The following is a 16,534-nucleotide window of genomic DNA, read 5'->3' as shown; positions in this document are numbered from 1 at the left end:
CAAAATATGATGATTGGATTTCTTCCGGATCTTAGTGTACAAGTCTAGAGAACAAAATTGATGTGTATGAGAAATTAATACAGCACATGTTTGATCAAAAAAAGAAAAGTAATTCAAAAATAATGTACTCATTCATGATCTTTTAAGTATATTGTGAATCACAGCTGTTGAAAGCCAGCAAAGCTTGCACTAATTACCTAGGGTTATTCCTTTTTTTCGGTTTTAAACTTTCTTTCCCTAGAATATGCTTAATATTAAGTAGTACTTGTGAGTGATTGTGGAAAGAGGTTCCAAATACACTCGTATCCTTTATGAATTTTCATTGCCTACTGGTTTATTTGTCGTTAGTTTCAATTTTGGAACAGCTTTTTTTTTTCAGTACTTTTATTGCAGCATTAGAAGCAGCTTTTATTAGACATGAGATGTAGAAAGTTGGCAATACAAATATGGATTGTTTACCTTTCTAGATAAACTTGGTCTTATTGTAAATCTCTTCCCAACCTTTGTTCTTACCAGGGAGAAAGAACAAGAAACACAAGAAGAGGAACATTTGATGGAAGAAAAGAAAAAGAAAAAGCAGGAAGAAAAGAAAAAGAAGGAAGGTGCTCAGAAAAAGGTTTGTTCATGTTCCTGTTGTAAATGAGCCCTTCACTCCTAAGAGTAACCTGCAGGTGTCGATGGATTACACTGTTTGTTTTGATTTTAAAAAGGAATCGATCACTGTCTTTTCCTGTATAAAAATTAGGCATCGTAAAAAAAGTGGGGTAGGTTCCAAACAGATAAAAACTTCACAGGTTTTGTGTCTAAGCCAACAGTGTGTGCGGATTCAAAGGGATGGTGGACAAGTTCACAGAAGTTACTTCTGCTGAGTGTTAAAAAGTTCACAAACATAATGTTTGGTTCAGAAAGCCTCTGTTTCTCAAGAGAGAGAACACTAGATGGGTAGATGGGGTCACTGCCATATCCCTTGCCATACTTTATACTGTCTCTTTGGCATCTGCTTTTGGCATCAATCAGACAGAGGTAGCCATTCTTACATTTCTAATACGTGGAGTTGAATTGACATTCTCCAGTTCTTAACTGGAACTAATGCCTGATTTGTGTAAGGACTTCCTGCACAAAGTTAGGCCTGCAGCCCTATAATTATTAGGTATAATTTTGAGTATTGACAAATAGTTGATTTGTTTTGTTCTTTTCTTCTTTCAGGCTGCTGAACAAAAAACCAAAGGTAAATTCACGTTTATTCTTTGTGAACCGTTTGATATTTTTATGAGCTTGTTTAAAAAAGGAGTGCTTCTGCTTTTCATTCTTTGTGTCTGTTTATTGGGGAGAGTATATATATATAACAGAACTAGGATAGTTCTGTTCCTAAAGTTTTGTTGGAGGATCTGACTATATGTTGGGTTTCTCAGCTTTTGCTTATGTTGCTGTGTATCCTGTAGCAGCTTTTTGACAAGAATATATGGATTAATTTTCTCTTTTTGTCTGGTCTGCCCTTTGGTTTACATGGCAGCACACAAAACTCAGGCTGTGGAACAGTTCTGAACCAGTTAATATGCACTGTTATTTATTGCTGGGTAATTAGGTGACAGACAGGCAAGTGGAGCTTCCCAGATTCCCAGAGACTGGGAATTAGAGAAGAGCCAAGCCTAACATAAGGGATCAACTAAGCAACTTATGTTTCAAACACTTTTCATGTATTTATACAGCAGAAATTAAGTATTGCCTCAGTAATACTGAATTCAGAAAAATAAAGACCTGACTACCTGATGAAGACTCTGTAACAAGTAATTTATTGAAACTCTGTCCTTTTCTTTCCAAGTTGTTCCTATGTAGAAAGTGTGAATTCAGGAAGTTTAAGTTTGAATTCTGTTGCATCTGCCCTGTGAGATCTCATGCAGTTTATAACAGTGGATTTTGCTTCCAGAAGGCAGCAAAAGTAGCTAAATCCCACCAAGTCTTAGGCACATAAAAAACCCTTGGAATTAAGATGCATGAGAGCGATTTCCAGCTAAATATAATGTTTCTGTTTCTGCAGTATTGCATGTTTTGTTCTCTGTATCAGCTCATTTCTGTGCAAAAAGATTTCTCTGTTCTATAATGGATTATAATGACTTTTTAATATCACAATTCAGTGGCAGATGTTTTTGCTGTCAGAGTAACTGCATCCATTTTCACGTGCTAATGCAGTGGCTCTTCATTTCTGTTACTAGTGAGACTCGGTGCCTTCTGCTTTGCCTCTGTGGGATGTTACTATTTCTGTCTCTTGTTGTGACAGCTTTGCTTTTAATTGCTCGAAACTGCCAGGTTTAAGTTTTTAGATAATAACTTCAGTTTTTCAGGTATGCTTGGGAGTTTGTTTCTTTCAAGTATTTTTGGTCCGCTCTCCTCGTATTTAATCATCCTGTGCTACTGCTATAAAATATGAACTGGGAAGAAGACAACAGTGAATAAAGGTAGTTATCTTCGAGATTAAGTAGTTTTGGCATTTATTGCTTCATCTGTCAGAAGCAGTGATGCACCTTTTTGTAGTTCAGCGTCCTTGGAAGGAGTTGATCTGTCCTGCAGAGAAACAAAACCTCCTGTTCATCCTCAGGGCAATGGCCAGGGGTTATTTACAGTCCTTTAAGTGACCCTTCTTTGAATTTCCTTTGTCTGACAACTCACTCATTTCTTTTAAGGTTGCTCTGTGGGAATGCTTTTCCACTTCTTGGTACAGTTCCTTACATTTATCTGTAGGAGGGATGTGCACAAGCTTATGATAGGTAGCAGGAATTTCCTAAAATATGGAAAATATTAATACAAAATTAAAGAGAGGATAAAGTTGACTGAACCTTTTTTTCCTCAGATATTCAAAGTTGACTGTAAACTTTATTGCAGTGCTGCACCAACTATTTTATTTGGATACATTTTCAAGGTTGAGTGACAAATGCTGCTACAACTAAAAGGCAACCACAGGGATTATCATTGAATTTAATTAATTTATTTCCTATCTGGGACACAGTAATTAAATTAGTTGTAAAGACAGGATGACACAGTAACACTGAGTGGACTGCATCAGGTATCACATGGCAGTGGGCAGGATGTATTAAATCAGAGATTAAAACTGGGCTGAAACTGAGCATTTTGCAAAATGTAGATTTTGGTAGGTGAGATATAAATATGACTTAATGTAGCTGCTTGTGGTAACTTAAAAGAAAATTGCTTCATTTTATGCATGTGTCATTCAGTTCTGCAACTGGGTTGCCATAGCAGTGAGAAGTGCTTGCACCAGTTGGAGAAAATAAACCACACAACTGGAAGTGGGATATTAAAGGGTTTTTCAGTTTGTTTTTCGGCTGATTGGAGACAGTGTGTTTATATTGTTCCCTGTTCGCTCTCAGCAGCGTTTGTGAAGGAAAAGACACTTTGTTGAAGTGGGTTGGAAGGGCTGAGCTTGGGAGTTGATAGCGAGGGAGGGTTTACCCTTCGGGGGTGTGCTGGAAGCCTGTGCTCTTATCAAGGTGCTTTTTAATTCTTTTTAATTAGTAGTAAGATTAATAATTAATAGCAAGTAATAGTAAGGTTTGCATTTATTTGTCCAGCACAAAGGCAGATGTGGAGATGTGTCCCATCTAATAATGAGCTCGTTTGCTTTGTACACGAGCTCTGATCTCTGTAAGCTGAGATGGGGCTGTTGCATGTTCAGTCTCTGGTGAGGCCTCAGGAAAGAGAAACTAGTAAGGAGGAAGGAGGTTTCCTGTGGGGGTGTGTGTGTGGTGTGTTGTCAGTTCAGTATTGCCCTGAGGCCTCAGCCCGAGCTGAATGTTTCCATTTGTGATGTGGAGCACAAACCCCTTCCAAAATAAACACACATTTCCACCCACAGAGGAAAGGTATGTGGCTGCTGCTGGAGTTACTGGTCCAGGGGTAGGAAGTGCTCCCTCACACAGCTCTTGCATCTATTTAAACAAATTATTTTTTGCTGTTTAAACAACGATCCAACCCTTTAAATCTTCTCTACATAACAACTCCTTCATTTTCTATTTTTTTTTCCTGCAACGTTGTTTGCCAAAATATTTTTGTGAGGCTGAATCTTTTATAAATACCCCGTTGGCAACAATTCTAGGGAATGTGTGAAAGGAAGAAAGATTGAAGAGCTGATAAGTAGCTGAAATGTTTCTCAATTACTTGAGAACAAATGAAAGTAGTCTTCCTGTTCAGCTGAAGAGGAGCGCTGCAGAATTAGATGAGGTGAAATGAGCAGGTTTTTATTGCACATCCACGTTACTGTTCTTTTATGGTAATTTTTTTGAGAACAGGACTATTGAGCACTGGCTATTAGTGTTTATTTTGCATGTGTAAACTCGTGCCAGTTTATATGGACTTGATAAAGAAACTTGGTGTATAAAGGCTTTTGTAATGAAAACATTCAGCTGTAAGTACCAATAAGAGTTCTGTTCTGTATGGTAAATAGTCACTAGTATGGGAAATGGCTGTTATTTAATAACTACAGGGGACTTTAGGGGAGCTGTGCTCAGGATAAATAGTATGAGGTCAGTGTGTTTTGCTGCCTGCTTCTCTTCCAGCCATCCTGCTGCAGGTGTAGTTGGCACACAGGTGATCAGTTCCTTGGCTGCTTTACTCACACCCCAGCTGATTACACTTTGTCTAAAGCAAAGTTGAAGTGCTGATATAAAATAGTTTAAGTGGGTTGTTACTCAAACATCCACCATGGTGATTGAAAAGGCAAAGTATCCATCCAGGTCTCCAGCATTATTACCTCTAATGAAGGTAAGTGTTGAATCTGCAAACAGAGAGTTGAGTCTATACCACTTTTAGTTTTAAGTAGGAAACCAATATTTGATTAGAAATCTTAATCTGGACAATATTTCTGTAAAAGCAGAGATGGCCAGTCTGCCTCTTGGACCTTCATGATCCTTGTAGGTCAGTCTTTGGCCTGTTCATGGCATGGGAGCAGGAAGAGAGGTGTGGGCTTTCCAAGGGGAAAATGGGAACTTCAGCTCACTGCTTGTGAAGCAGGATTGCAGAAGCCAGAGTAGCTGCAGTAATCCTGGGATTCAGCAGCTCATCCAGCACTGCCCACCCTCTGTTAAAGGGGTACAGTGAATCTTGAGCATTGTTCCTTTCCACCCATGGTCTGTTCTGGAGTTTTCCCCCTCCCAGGCTGTCTGGGCCGTGTGTCTTGGGACTCTTCACCGTGTCATGATTTTAATCAGGAAGGTTGCCTGCAGACTAGGAGGTTATTCTACCAGGGTTTAGGCTTTAATATGTTTTATTTTGAGGGACTTAAAAGAACAGAAAGCACTTAGCAGTATGTGGTTGCTTGGTAGACCATTGTGATGTTGCAAATGTTGGCATACTTTCTTCAGGTTAGCTTTAAAATTTGCATAGCATTTTTTTATCCCACAAACAGTGCTGTGTATTTTACCTGGAGCACCATGGTCAACTGTATTATAAAGGGGAGTTAAAGGGAAAAAAGAATGGATGAATATATCTGAAATACCATCCCCTGCTCTGGCATTTCTATTTAAATGACAGGAATAGTGGCATACCTGTCTTAAAAGCCAGGCATTTCCATTTCCAAATTAGCCATGTAGATGGTTGCATAGTTTTAAATTGATTCTTTACTTACCCTCCCCAAATGGGCTGTTAGAATGTTCTCTATTGGGCTCATTTGGATGTGAATCACCTTCCTGTAACCTCCATTCTCCTCATACAGAAATGCAGTTTGTGTACACTGATAATGTGCTCTTTCTGGCTGTGATAGATGTGACTGATGTTTAATGGTAGTTCCATAGAAAATAGGGGAAAATGAAACTTTTTAGAGAATTTCATTGGTATTTTAGGTGGAATTATGTGTGTAACACAATTAGTCTTTTTTTAAAAAGTAAAGTCTTGAGCTTTTCTGGTTTGTGTCGTATTATTGTAGGAACCAGCAGAGGCTTTTTCCATAAGATTAGAAAATGTGTTCCAGCCTACAAATCAGGTATGATTTTCAACAGATTTACAACCTCTGACTCATTTGAGTATTTATAGCTTATGCTTGAATATCTGCCTCTGCCATCTTGTTAGTTAAGTGCTGTGTTTGTACTGAACTGCTGCACATTGTAGTGACAAAATGTGCCATAAATCATCATTGCAGAAGGAGGGGGAGCACTGCAGTAAGTTCTTCAATTAGATCTTAATATGCAGTCACTTGATAACTTAATGATAACCTGTGGCCATACATTAAGGCTTAATAACACAAAAATGTTTTCTTTTTGATAAACGTTATCGTGGTGATGTTTTGCTATTATAAGTATCTTTAAACAAACATGAGTTTGTTCATAAAACCGACTGAGATATCAACTTCTCTGATAGAGGAGTAATTACCGTTTTATAGCCTGCAAAGAACTGAGCATGGAGGTAATTTGTGAGTCCCTGCCATAATACTGGGTGAAAGGGAGTAGAAAATGCAAAAGATTAGAGCAGACAGGAGGAGCAATTTGCATAGTCAGGGAGACAAAGCAAGAAGGATGAGCTGGGAGGCTTGGAGTTAACTAGTGCAGGAAAAAACTTTGGTTTCCTGCTTATCTTTTTCAGTTGGGGTGGCTGTGACAAGCCATTGAGTTCTCGTGGTGGCAGTAGTTCAGTGGTATTTAATAGGGTTTTTGCTCTCACAAGTGTAAGCAGCATTATGGGGTATCTTCAGCATTGCCATTATGAAGTAAAGGAAAAAAATTTAAGGTAGCAAGTAAGTGTGTGGATAACCTGTGGTAAACTGTATTTGGGGTTGTAGCACTGTCCATGTTGGTCTTCAAAGGTGTCCAGCTAGAGATCTGCTTTGAGAATTGGTGTCTTTTTGCAGGAGGGGGGTTTGTCAGGGCTGGACACCCAGAGCCCTGTAACCAAGTACTGGCAGCTCTGAAGGTTTAAGTCTTCTGTAGCTCCTGTGGAGCTTTAGACTCTTTAGCTTTCAAATAAATCCTCTCTTCAGACAATGAGGCACCAAAGCAATTAGTTCAGGTTTTTAGGAAAAATGAAAAACAAGCAAACACAAAATTCTCCAGGGTTGTTTGAAAATAAGGAGAACCCAAGAGATACATTCTTCCTAATGTGTTCCTGTCCTGAGCTGGATTTACAGGACACTTACCCCAAAGAGGTGCTTCAAAGTCTTGGAGTTGTTGCTGCTTCCTTTCTGCTGGTCCAGTAAAGCACCTCCAATCCTGGTCAGTGGTTGCCTTGTGAGCTTTGCACATTCCTCATCAGGGAATACAAGCTTTTATTTTCCTTACAGATGGTCTGTGGTAGTTTGCCATCATGCAAATGTAGGGATGTTCTTATGATATAAATACAGGCAGAATATTGCTCTGGTCTTCCACACGCTTTGCCTTTTCTCAGTTTCCTCAATTAGGAAATGGTCTGGGCTTATCAGATTGAGGATGGCAGCAGCCTGACCTGTATATAGTTAGTTTTAAAACTAGATGAAAATGAGAGCTTTCCAACACTAGACACAGTTAATTAAAAGCATTTTTCAAATGCTCTAAATGTTGTAAGGGTTGATAACCTAGGCAGTAGGACTAACATGCTTTCATCAGATTTCCCTTTACATTGTCCATTGTCAAATACATTTCAAGCCTGGGATATTATCTTTACATGAATACTCTGTGAAGAGAGAGTAAGCACAGATTAGGTAACACCAGTTTGGCTTTTCTCATCTAGACCTAATTGTCAGGGTGCCCTTTGGTGGGAAGCGTTCCCAGGTAAATCCCTGGTTTGCTTTCTGAACAACAAAACGGCCAATACAATTGTTGACAACTGGATATTCTAGAATTTAAATTCTGACACAGCTACACAATGCTAGCAGTGGTGGTGAGGGTCAGACTGCACGCTGGGTTATGGTTATTTATCTGCCCACAGTGGGCTCTTTCATCCCCAGTGCTGTGCTGCTTTTGCAGTGCTGGGCATTCCCCAGTGCAGTGTGTTTGTGAAACATCAAACTGTTGCACTTCTGGCATCACAGCAGCTCAGGCATTGGCATATATTCTGTTCTTCTGTCAGTCTGCTTATAACTGTTTTCCAGTTGTAAGTAGAGTGTTGTCTGACACTTACTGTCCATCAGAGCGTATGTGCCCCAGTACTAGAGACCAGATGTATTTTTCCATTTTAACATGCCACTTCTGTATCTACTGATCACAACAGACACCCACCCCACATCTCTTCACTTTCTTACCCACCCAAAAAAGTCTGAGATTTGTTTTCTTGGGAGTGGCTTTATAACACAGCTTATGTGTTTATCAGTGTGCTCCTCCCTTTGCTTTCTAAACTGAAGTCTGTCGTTTGCTTTTTCTCTTCTTTTAAAGAAATATGTCCAATGAAGGTACTTTCTTGTCTGCCTTGAGACCTGGCTCACTTAAGTTTTCCCGGAGAAGGCAGCTAACAGTTTCCCATGAAAAAATGACCTATGAGCTTTGATTTATCTGCAGTGTGCTGACCACTTTCCATTATTAGATTATCATCTTGCTATGTGGAGGAGGCTTGTAATGCATATAAATATAATATTGATAAGATCTGGGAACTGTGAGCTGGAGGAGGGGTTCATCAGGGAATGTATTAGCTCACTTTGGTAATGATTGTTTTGAGATATGTGCTGGGTTTCTAATGTTTCTTGATCCCTTCCTTGAGAAGGATGAAATCAGCTTTGAACTGTAACTCTAGTACGTGCTCTTGGGGGGTAGTTACTGTACAAATGCTGAAGAGGGTTATCTTGGGAAAACAAAGGGAACAAAAACATGAGTTTGGTTCTTTTACACTGTATGTGAAGCCTTTGGCCTGAGGGACCTTGTATTCTGGTGTTGACATTCCTCTACTCTGAGAACCCAGACTTCCCTGGGTTTTGCTAGATAATTTTAATGTTTTTCTCAAGTTCTTATAGATTGTAGCCCATACTTTACAAATCCTACAGGACTACTTAAGAAGTGTGTTTAAGCAGCTCACACTCTTGGTCAGGTGTGTGCTGTGCATGTGATCCTTCAGGTTATTCCTCACCTGGCTCAGGCAGTGCAGTGTGCATCAGCATCCGGAGGGGTGGTTTGCTCATGAGGTTGATTGTAGGTCCAAGATCACCACGAGAGGAGGTGATTTTCCCTTTAGGCATCCTGCCCTGGCGCTGTGGGATGGCAGCAGTGGCTCATGCTAAGCTGTCTTGTGGGACTGCATTTAACACCACCACTGAATGCTTCAGACGCTCCTCAGCTGCCCTGAGCGTGTCAACTGTTCTTACTGTTTGCCCAAGGGGAACAGCTGAACTTGAGGCCAGATTCAGGCTCTCAGTTGCCTCTTCCCATGTTAACAGAAGTGGTTCTCTGTGTCATCATAGTCTCCTGGAGATCCGTCCTCCTGTTTTCAGGATGCCCTTAATGTTCCTGGCATCATTCCTGATTTGGCTGCTGTTGCTGTCTTTTTTTCAACAGTCTATGGAGCCAGACTTTTCACCTTTCCAAGGCCAGACAGGCTCTCATGAACTTCTGCTCTAAAGCACATGAGTTACTAAGCTGCAGAACTGACGATTCCTCAAGTCTGTTTAAAATTCAAATGCCACATCGAGGTCTTATTATCATAGGACTATATATATCCCTTTAGATGAGCAGGAAGGGATTATCTTAACCCTCTCCCCATTCTGACAGGCCCAGCAAAAGTTCTTGAAAGATGTATTGATTATTATTGGAAAGTCATCTTTGTACAGGCCCGAACAGTTTTTCCTGTAACTTCAGCCCCTTCTTTCTCAGCTGCTTTGCCCAATGTGTGGAGGGCAGATTTCCCCTCCTCTGCAGGGACCTTTTTGTGTTTTTCACTTAGCAGCCCATTCAGTTTTTCCTTGTGCTAGTGTTTTCAAGCTGTTTTCCAAACCATAATAATTTACGTTTCTCTTCTTTGGAAGGCCTTCCAGTTGGTCCAGAGTTATTTTTTAAATGCAGTATCTGTATGTTGTGGTTTAACCCCAGCAGCAGCTCAGCCCCAAGCAGCCGCTTGCTCACCCTCCCCCAGCGGGATGTGGAGAGAACTGGAAGAGTAAAAGTGAGAAAACCCGTGGGTTGAAATAAAGACAGTTTAAGTAGAGCAAAAGTCACACACACAGGCAAAGCAAAACAAGGAATTCATTCCCCACTTGCCGTGGCAGGCAGGTGTTCAGCCATCCCCAGGACAGCAGGGCTCCATCACACATAGCAGTGACTTGGGAAAACAAACACCACTGCTGCAAATGTCCCCCTGTGTCTTCTTCTTCCCCAGCTTTATATGCTGAGCACGATGCCATCTGGTCTGGAATATCCCTCGGGTCAGTTGGGGTCAGCTGTCCTGGCTGTGTCCCCTCCAGCTCCTTGTGCCCCCCCTTCTCCTCCCTGTTGCTGTGGGGTGAGGAGCAGGAAAGGCCTTGGCTGTCTGTGAGCCCTGCTCAGCAATAGTGAAAACACCCGGGTTATCAGCCCTGCTTCCAGCACAAACCCACACCACAGCCCCATGCCAGCTACTGTGAAAAAAATTAACTCTATCCCAGCCAAAAATTAACACTGTCCCAGCCAAAACTAGCATGCTAATTGAAGGATTATTAAATACTGTTGAGTTAACTGTGTAAGGATAATCTACTGCTTTTCACAAGTAAAACCAAAGGTTGTTTTCTGTGCCTGTCAAGCTCACCCCATTGCACAGCTCTGTAATCTGGGCTGTTCCATAGCAGTGCTGCTTATTCTCCTTCAGTTACCTCTCCCTGAACTGGACTTGCTTTAAGGAGCTCCCAAGTTTTAGATACCTCCTCTAATTCTGTGAGGATGTAGATTTAATAATACAGAGTTTCTTCTTCACACTCTCCCTGTTTCTCCTCTTTGCTCACTAACCTTTTTCCCTCTGCAGGTTGTCCTTTGAAGTATACATTTAACTGTTTTACTTGCTTTAGTTTCCCAACAGTTTCCACTGCAGTTGTTTAGGCCTGGTTGGCAAACCATGAGAGCACTTCCTGCAGTGCTGGAGGTGACAGACAGGCTGTCCTGTGCTGCCTCATTGTCAGGTCTTTTCGGGTGTACCTGTGAACATCAGGCATCCGAGGAGTAACTTTCTTCTCAAAAGGAAAAAGTCTCCAGAGAGAAACAGGAAGAAAATAATGTGTTCAGTGCCACATTTCTAATAGGCTTCATCATAATTCCTGTCTTGCTATAACTTCCATATCTTGCTGCCAGCTTCCATGAGTAATAATTATTTTTTTTGTTTGTTTGTTGTATAGTTATCTCTAATCTTGTCCAGTGGTCACTGTGGGAATTGAAATAGGAGGTCATCTTCAACCTTCTCACTTGTTTTGCTCTTCCTTCCCAGAAAAGATCACTTCATGATTTGGTGCCTTATTGTGTCTACTAAGACCCTAAAAAAACCCTAATTCTAACTTAAAATCTCTGGATAATAACTTAGATGCACAGCAACAATGAACACTTAAATCCATAATCCCGTTTTACTGATACCTGGGATGTAGTCAGGATGTTGAAGCTCAGCTTGTTCCACCCCCGGGGTTGTGGCTGCGTTAATGCACCCTTGCTTTTCACATTTGCTCGAGATGTTTTAATCCTTATTTACTGCATTATTTTAATGGAAGTGCTGCCTTTCCTCTGGGTGGTCACAGAACTGACGTCACTGTGGCCGGTGGCAGATGTGACAGTGCCGTGTGCTCCCTCTGCTGTCCCCAGCTCCCTTCTCAGCACAAACAGGAGTTTCTGTCTGAAAACTAAAGGAGTAATGTGGGTTGTATTTCTGAAAAGTGATTAATGTTAGATAGGGCCCATTTTTGCCTGAGGTGTCTTGATGAGTCTGTAATACAAGTTAAAGTCAGGGTCGTGGGGACAGCATTAACACCATCAGCTGGCAGCTACAATAACTTTTTATTTATGTGAGGAACTGGGAGCATCTTGGATTTGCCTCCCCTGGCTATCCTACTCCAACTACTACTTTAAAAAAACTCAAACTTACTAATGCTTTTTTTATTAGATCTGTAAAGCCATTAAAGAGCTCTTATTTTCGTACCCTGCCTAGACAGACATGGTGTTTTCCTCTTTGTTTGCAGTTGGACTTACTGTAAAACATTTTCCTTTCTTTCTGCAAAAAGCAGAAATAAAACTCTTTGTAAGCTAGACACAGTCATTGAAGATGTGGGAATTTACCCAAAGTATTTGCAGAGAAAGAATTTTAGGATGACACATATTAAGCCAAGCTGTATTTCTCCTTAAAATGCTGGTGTTACTTCTTTTAGCTCAGTCTAAGCACATTTCTGTGAAGTAACTGTGTGTAATGCATGTGGAGTAATTAGGTATTCCTTCCTAGTGAGGGGAAGACATGTGTCTAAAATAAACTGAGCAGAATTTTTGAATTAAAATGAAGTAATAATATTAAGTTATTATTAGTAATCTTTATTAAAACATCTTTAATTTCTTTTAACATTCATGTAATAGAATCTGATTTACTGGGAGTGGCATTTAATTAATTTAATTCAATTTAGAGAGTTAACTCTATTACATATTAGTACAGAAAATTACCTCTGAACAGTCATTTCTCACTGGTGACATGCAATAAGTTAATTTAGCTCGGAGTTCGTTTGGGTGCATTGTGAGTTCTTGGTGAAAGTTGCTATGGTGACAGCCCGATCACCAGAGCTGTCACTGCGACAACAACCCCGGCCTGGAAACACGGGCAGGTGTTGGAATCCTGGGAAGAGCTTCCTCGGGAATGCCCGGGCATTGCCAGCCCTGTGCAGCTCTGCACAGGTGGGGTCAGAATGGGCAAAACAAACCAAACTTTGGTGTTTGGTCTTTCTTGGCTTCGTCTCAGCTGCAGTGAAACGATTGCTGAATCCCCGTCAAATTTTAGTTTGGTTCCATTAAGGAAGTTTTCCTGAAGAATCAGAAGATCTCTAAACTGCTCAGACTGCTTTCTTCATGTTTCTGAATAACTTAAATCCTGTTTTTCGTATGTGGCATTAATGCACGATGGCACTGGAGACATAAAAAAATCTGTTCAGCTTCAGCTGAATTAATGAAGAGTTTGCTTCAGATTCGGTGTTGAATCTGAAATGAAGGCTTTGCTTCAGATTCTGCAGGTTTGGCTGTCAGGTAGACAAACTCTTAGTTCAAAAGAAAAACCTTCCAATAAATAGGCCGTCACTGAGAAGCTCATTCAGAAAAACACTATTGCATATGACATGTCATGCTTAGATTTAAGAGCAAGTATTAAAAGAATTGAAATAGAATTTTTAAGTTCAGTGTATTTTCTTCCACCAACTCCCCCCAAGATATTTATGCAGACTTAAAAAACTTGTTTGATTTTTTTTTTAATCTCTAGATTTTAATTTAATTGGGTTTATTCGAGTAAGGGATTGTTCTTCATTTTGAGCTTCAGGTTTTTTACAGCTGCTCATTTCTGAAGCAGAAGAATGACATTTCCATGAGACTGCTTGTCTTTGCAGTAGTGGGAACTGCATCCAAAGTAAGATGTAGAACCCCAAACAGGTTTCTATGATTGAAAATCTGTGAATTTTTCTTTAAGTACAACCTCCTAAATTGGTAACGATGTCCCTCTGGTTTTTTACATGTTTTTAAGAACCTACCTTGCTCAAAGCATCAATTCTCAGAATAATTTTGTGAAATACAAATGATCCTTAGTTATCCCAATAAGGATTCAGACTTTGACATCTAAGGCCAAAATATTTCAGGTTTAGCTTTCATGGAGTTGGCTCCATGCATGGTTTCTTGGGGTGATGCTACCTGAATCTTGGAATATATCCACACTGCCCAGGAGTGGGGAAGCTGGTCCGTGCTGGGCACTGTGTTGGCTCTGCTTCAGTTTTTCATGCTGACTGACTTAAAATGATTGCTGAGATCACTGTCTTTAGAGCTGTAGTATAAACATTAAATCTTCTTTTGAGATACAATGTGAAAACTGGAAGGGTTGTGCCAAAACTACAGAGGCCTTTCAGTGGTTGCCCACAAAATCGTTACTATTTTAAGATTCCACCTAAAACGTTCGTTCGGTACCATAAATGTACACGACAGGAGAGCCGAGGCTTTGTGTTTACACAGGACTGTAGTCAGTGTGACATGTGTGCCCAGTGCCATGATTCCAGCAGCACAGCCACTGTCAGGAAACATTACACTTCATGTCCCACCAGCAGACTCGTCGTCTGCGAGCGGTCGGCACCGCGCTTTCACAGGCACGTCTGAGAGGAGTTAAATAACAGCCTGCTCGCCCTGCATCCACCCCAGAACATAAACACAATGCCTGGAGAAGCTGTATTTCTGGTTTCCAGAAGGGAAATGTGTGTGTGTGTAGCGACTGTGATGTGTCCAGGCTGCTGGACCCAGCGTGGTGCAATGGTGTGTATCCACTCTCCGGGCCTGAGGCGTTCCCGGGGCATTGATCTTGGGCACACGTGCCAGCTGCCTGCACACCCAGTAGGTCACATGTGTCCTGGACACATTGATCCCTCTGTCCACATGTTAAGACATTGATCCATAAACACACAGTGGCAATTTCCAGGCATTCAAAAAAAAAACAACACCAGCCAGAGTCCTTATCTTTTCTTCTGGCTCAAATGTCAAAGTGGAAGAAGAGTTGGTACCCGAGGCAGCATGAGTGCTTAGTATTCCCAGTTATCCTGGGTGGGATGCCAGTGCTGACTGTACCCTGGGAGACCCTGAAACTCCAGGAGCATCTGCCTCGGGTGCAGAGACCACGGGTACAGCACATATTCCAAGTGTGATACAATCGGTGTGCTGCTGAATAGATTTCTTTAGAAACAATCCAGGGTGGAAATGGAGGATATGTGGGGGATCTCTTTACACTACCCAACCACATATGTTTATGAAAGTGGAAGCATTTACACTGTGATTAACTCTCCTTGAGCCCCAGCTGAAGAGTGGGCTGTACCTGTAGGTCCATCAGTGTTGAAGGTTTGAAGGAAATTTCAGGCTCTTGTATACAGTAAACCAATGGACACTGAGATTATCCCAATTTTCAATTACTTATGAATGTACTGTGAATTTTTGTATTTATCTGTTGGTGTGAATGGTTTAATGACTGGGTTTCTGTTGTAAAGAATATTTACTGTTCAGTCCATGCCTGGAACTGATCTGTGGAAGGAAGAAAAAGGAACATATCCACTGTGATGGCTGCACCATTTGTAAATTTTTTTTTTTTTAAATTCTTTTTCATATGAAAACTGTGTGTAAAACATTATCTAATGAGATTAAATGCACACAGTCAGCTTAAAATTGAAGGATTCAGTTCCTGGTTCTGCCCAGACTTCTTCTGTGACTCTGTATGAAGTTATTTAATCTGTTATTATATGCTTGAATTTTCCCACTAGTACTTGTGGTGATGATAGTGTTGGTTTGGGGTAATTTAACTTTAGGCTGTCTCCTGTCTTCTCTGACTCCTTTATTGTGTAGATACTGATGGGGTTCATTGCCTGGAGCAACACTGAGGAAGGGTTTGGAGGGTGAGAGCAGAGGTGAAGGAGGGAGCACATGCCCGTGACTGGCTCTTGACACGTAAATGCTGTGATCCTTTACTGTGTGACTGAATTGTTGGCATTGTGTTTGTGGGGTTCTCATGTCCTGTTGGTGGGATAGAACTTAATATTTTTCCCATAGTGTGTCTCTGTAAAATTAGAGGAGTTCAGATATTTCTAAATACTCTGGGAGGGAATACAAGATGTGAATTCTCTCTCTCTGAAGAGGCCCGAACACTCTCTATAGGAGAGTCTTATATCAGAAACCTGAAAAGACTCTGCAGACGTTTCTAAGTGCTTGCTGAGAATCCCTGTCTTCATTCAGAGCTGCCCTCTCACTTAAATTTTACAGTAGTAATTTCCTGCACAAGCTAATTTGTCTCAGCAGTGACTCTTATCTCCCTCCGTCCTTTTTAGACAGTTCTTAGTGCTGTTGTTTCTTAATGTTATCAATACGAGTGATTAAAAACTTCTAATAGCTTCATTATTTTCCTTTTATAATAGACAAGGTGGCTTTCTAATGTCAGTGTATTGTCATGCTCTGGGGGTGGGAATTGAGTTTACAGGGAGTCTCGAGTTCAAAGTTAAATGTGTGATGACATGTTAAAGGAAATACGCCTGTGCTGAGATGTCAGAGGCTTCAGGACAGATGTAGTTTAGGGAGCAGCTTTTAGCTGGATGTATTCATTTATTTGTTGCTTTACAAGGGGTGAGTATTTGGACAAGCCTGTGTGTGGAGAGATGTACATGATTAATGCTGGTATTTGAGTTACATGAATTCATAAAGGCGCCTTCACATCCCTTCACGTTGGAGAACTGTCGCTTGAAAGAAAACAGATGAATTGTTAAGTCTTGAAAGTTACCATCTGTTATCAGTTCATGTCCTGAAGGAATGCAGCTATGCAAATCTAACTGTTCCATTACCCAGAATCCTGATTCCTAGCTTGGACTGCCGAGTTTGAGGCCTGGTGTATATGATCCAATTCCTGTTCATCAATTAGATGACGGCAA

General features: G+C 40.9%; 1 protein-coding gene across 13 annotated transcripts in view; it reads left to right on the top strand.

The window, feature by feature from the left end:
* Nucleotides 1–16,534, top strand: part of TNRC6C (trinucleotide repeat containing 6C) — a 97,690-nt gene that overhangs the window by 19,879 nt on the left and 61,277 nt on the right. For 12 of the 13 annotated variants that reach the window (XM_017833020.1, XM_017833023.1, XM_017833018.1 and 9 more), the window contains exons 2-3: nt 517–616; nt 1,207–1,228. In XM_017833020.1, the coding sequence (XP_017688509.1) occupies nt 554–616; nt 1,207–1,228 (85 nt within the window). In that variant the 5' untranslated portion in view covers nt 517–553. Of the gene's footprint in view, nt 1–516; nt 617–1,206; nt 1,229–5,971; nt 5,990–16,534 lie in introns of those variants that run through there. The other variant, XM_017833031.1, reaches the window with a different exon arrangement.

Source organism: Lepidothrix coronata, unplaced genomic scaffold, assembly GCF_001604755.1.
Source record: "Lepidothrix coronata isolate B3197 unplaced genomic scaffold, Lepidothrix_coronata-1.0 Scaffold210, whole genome shotgun sequence".
Classification (NCBI taxonomy): Eukaryota; Metazoa; Chordata; class Aves; order Passeriformes; family Pipridae; genus Lepidothrix; species Lepidothrix coronata.
The sequence above is the reverse complement of the archived record's forward strand: the minus strand, read 5'-3'. Positions and strand labels throughout refer to the sequence as shown.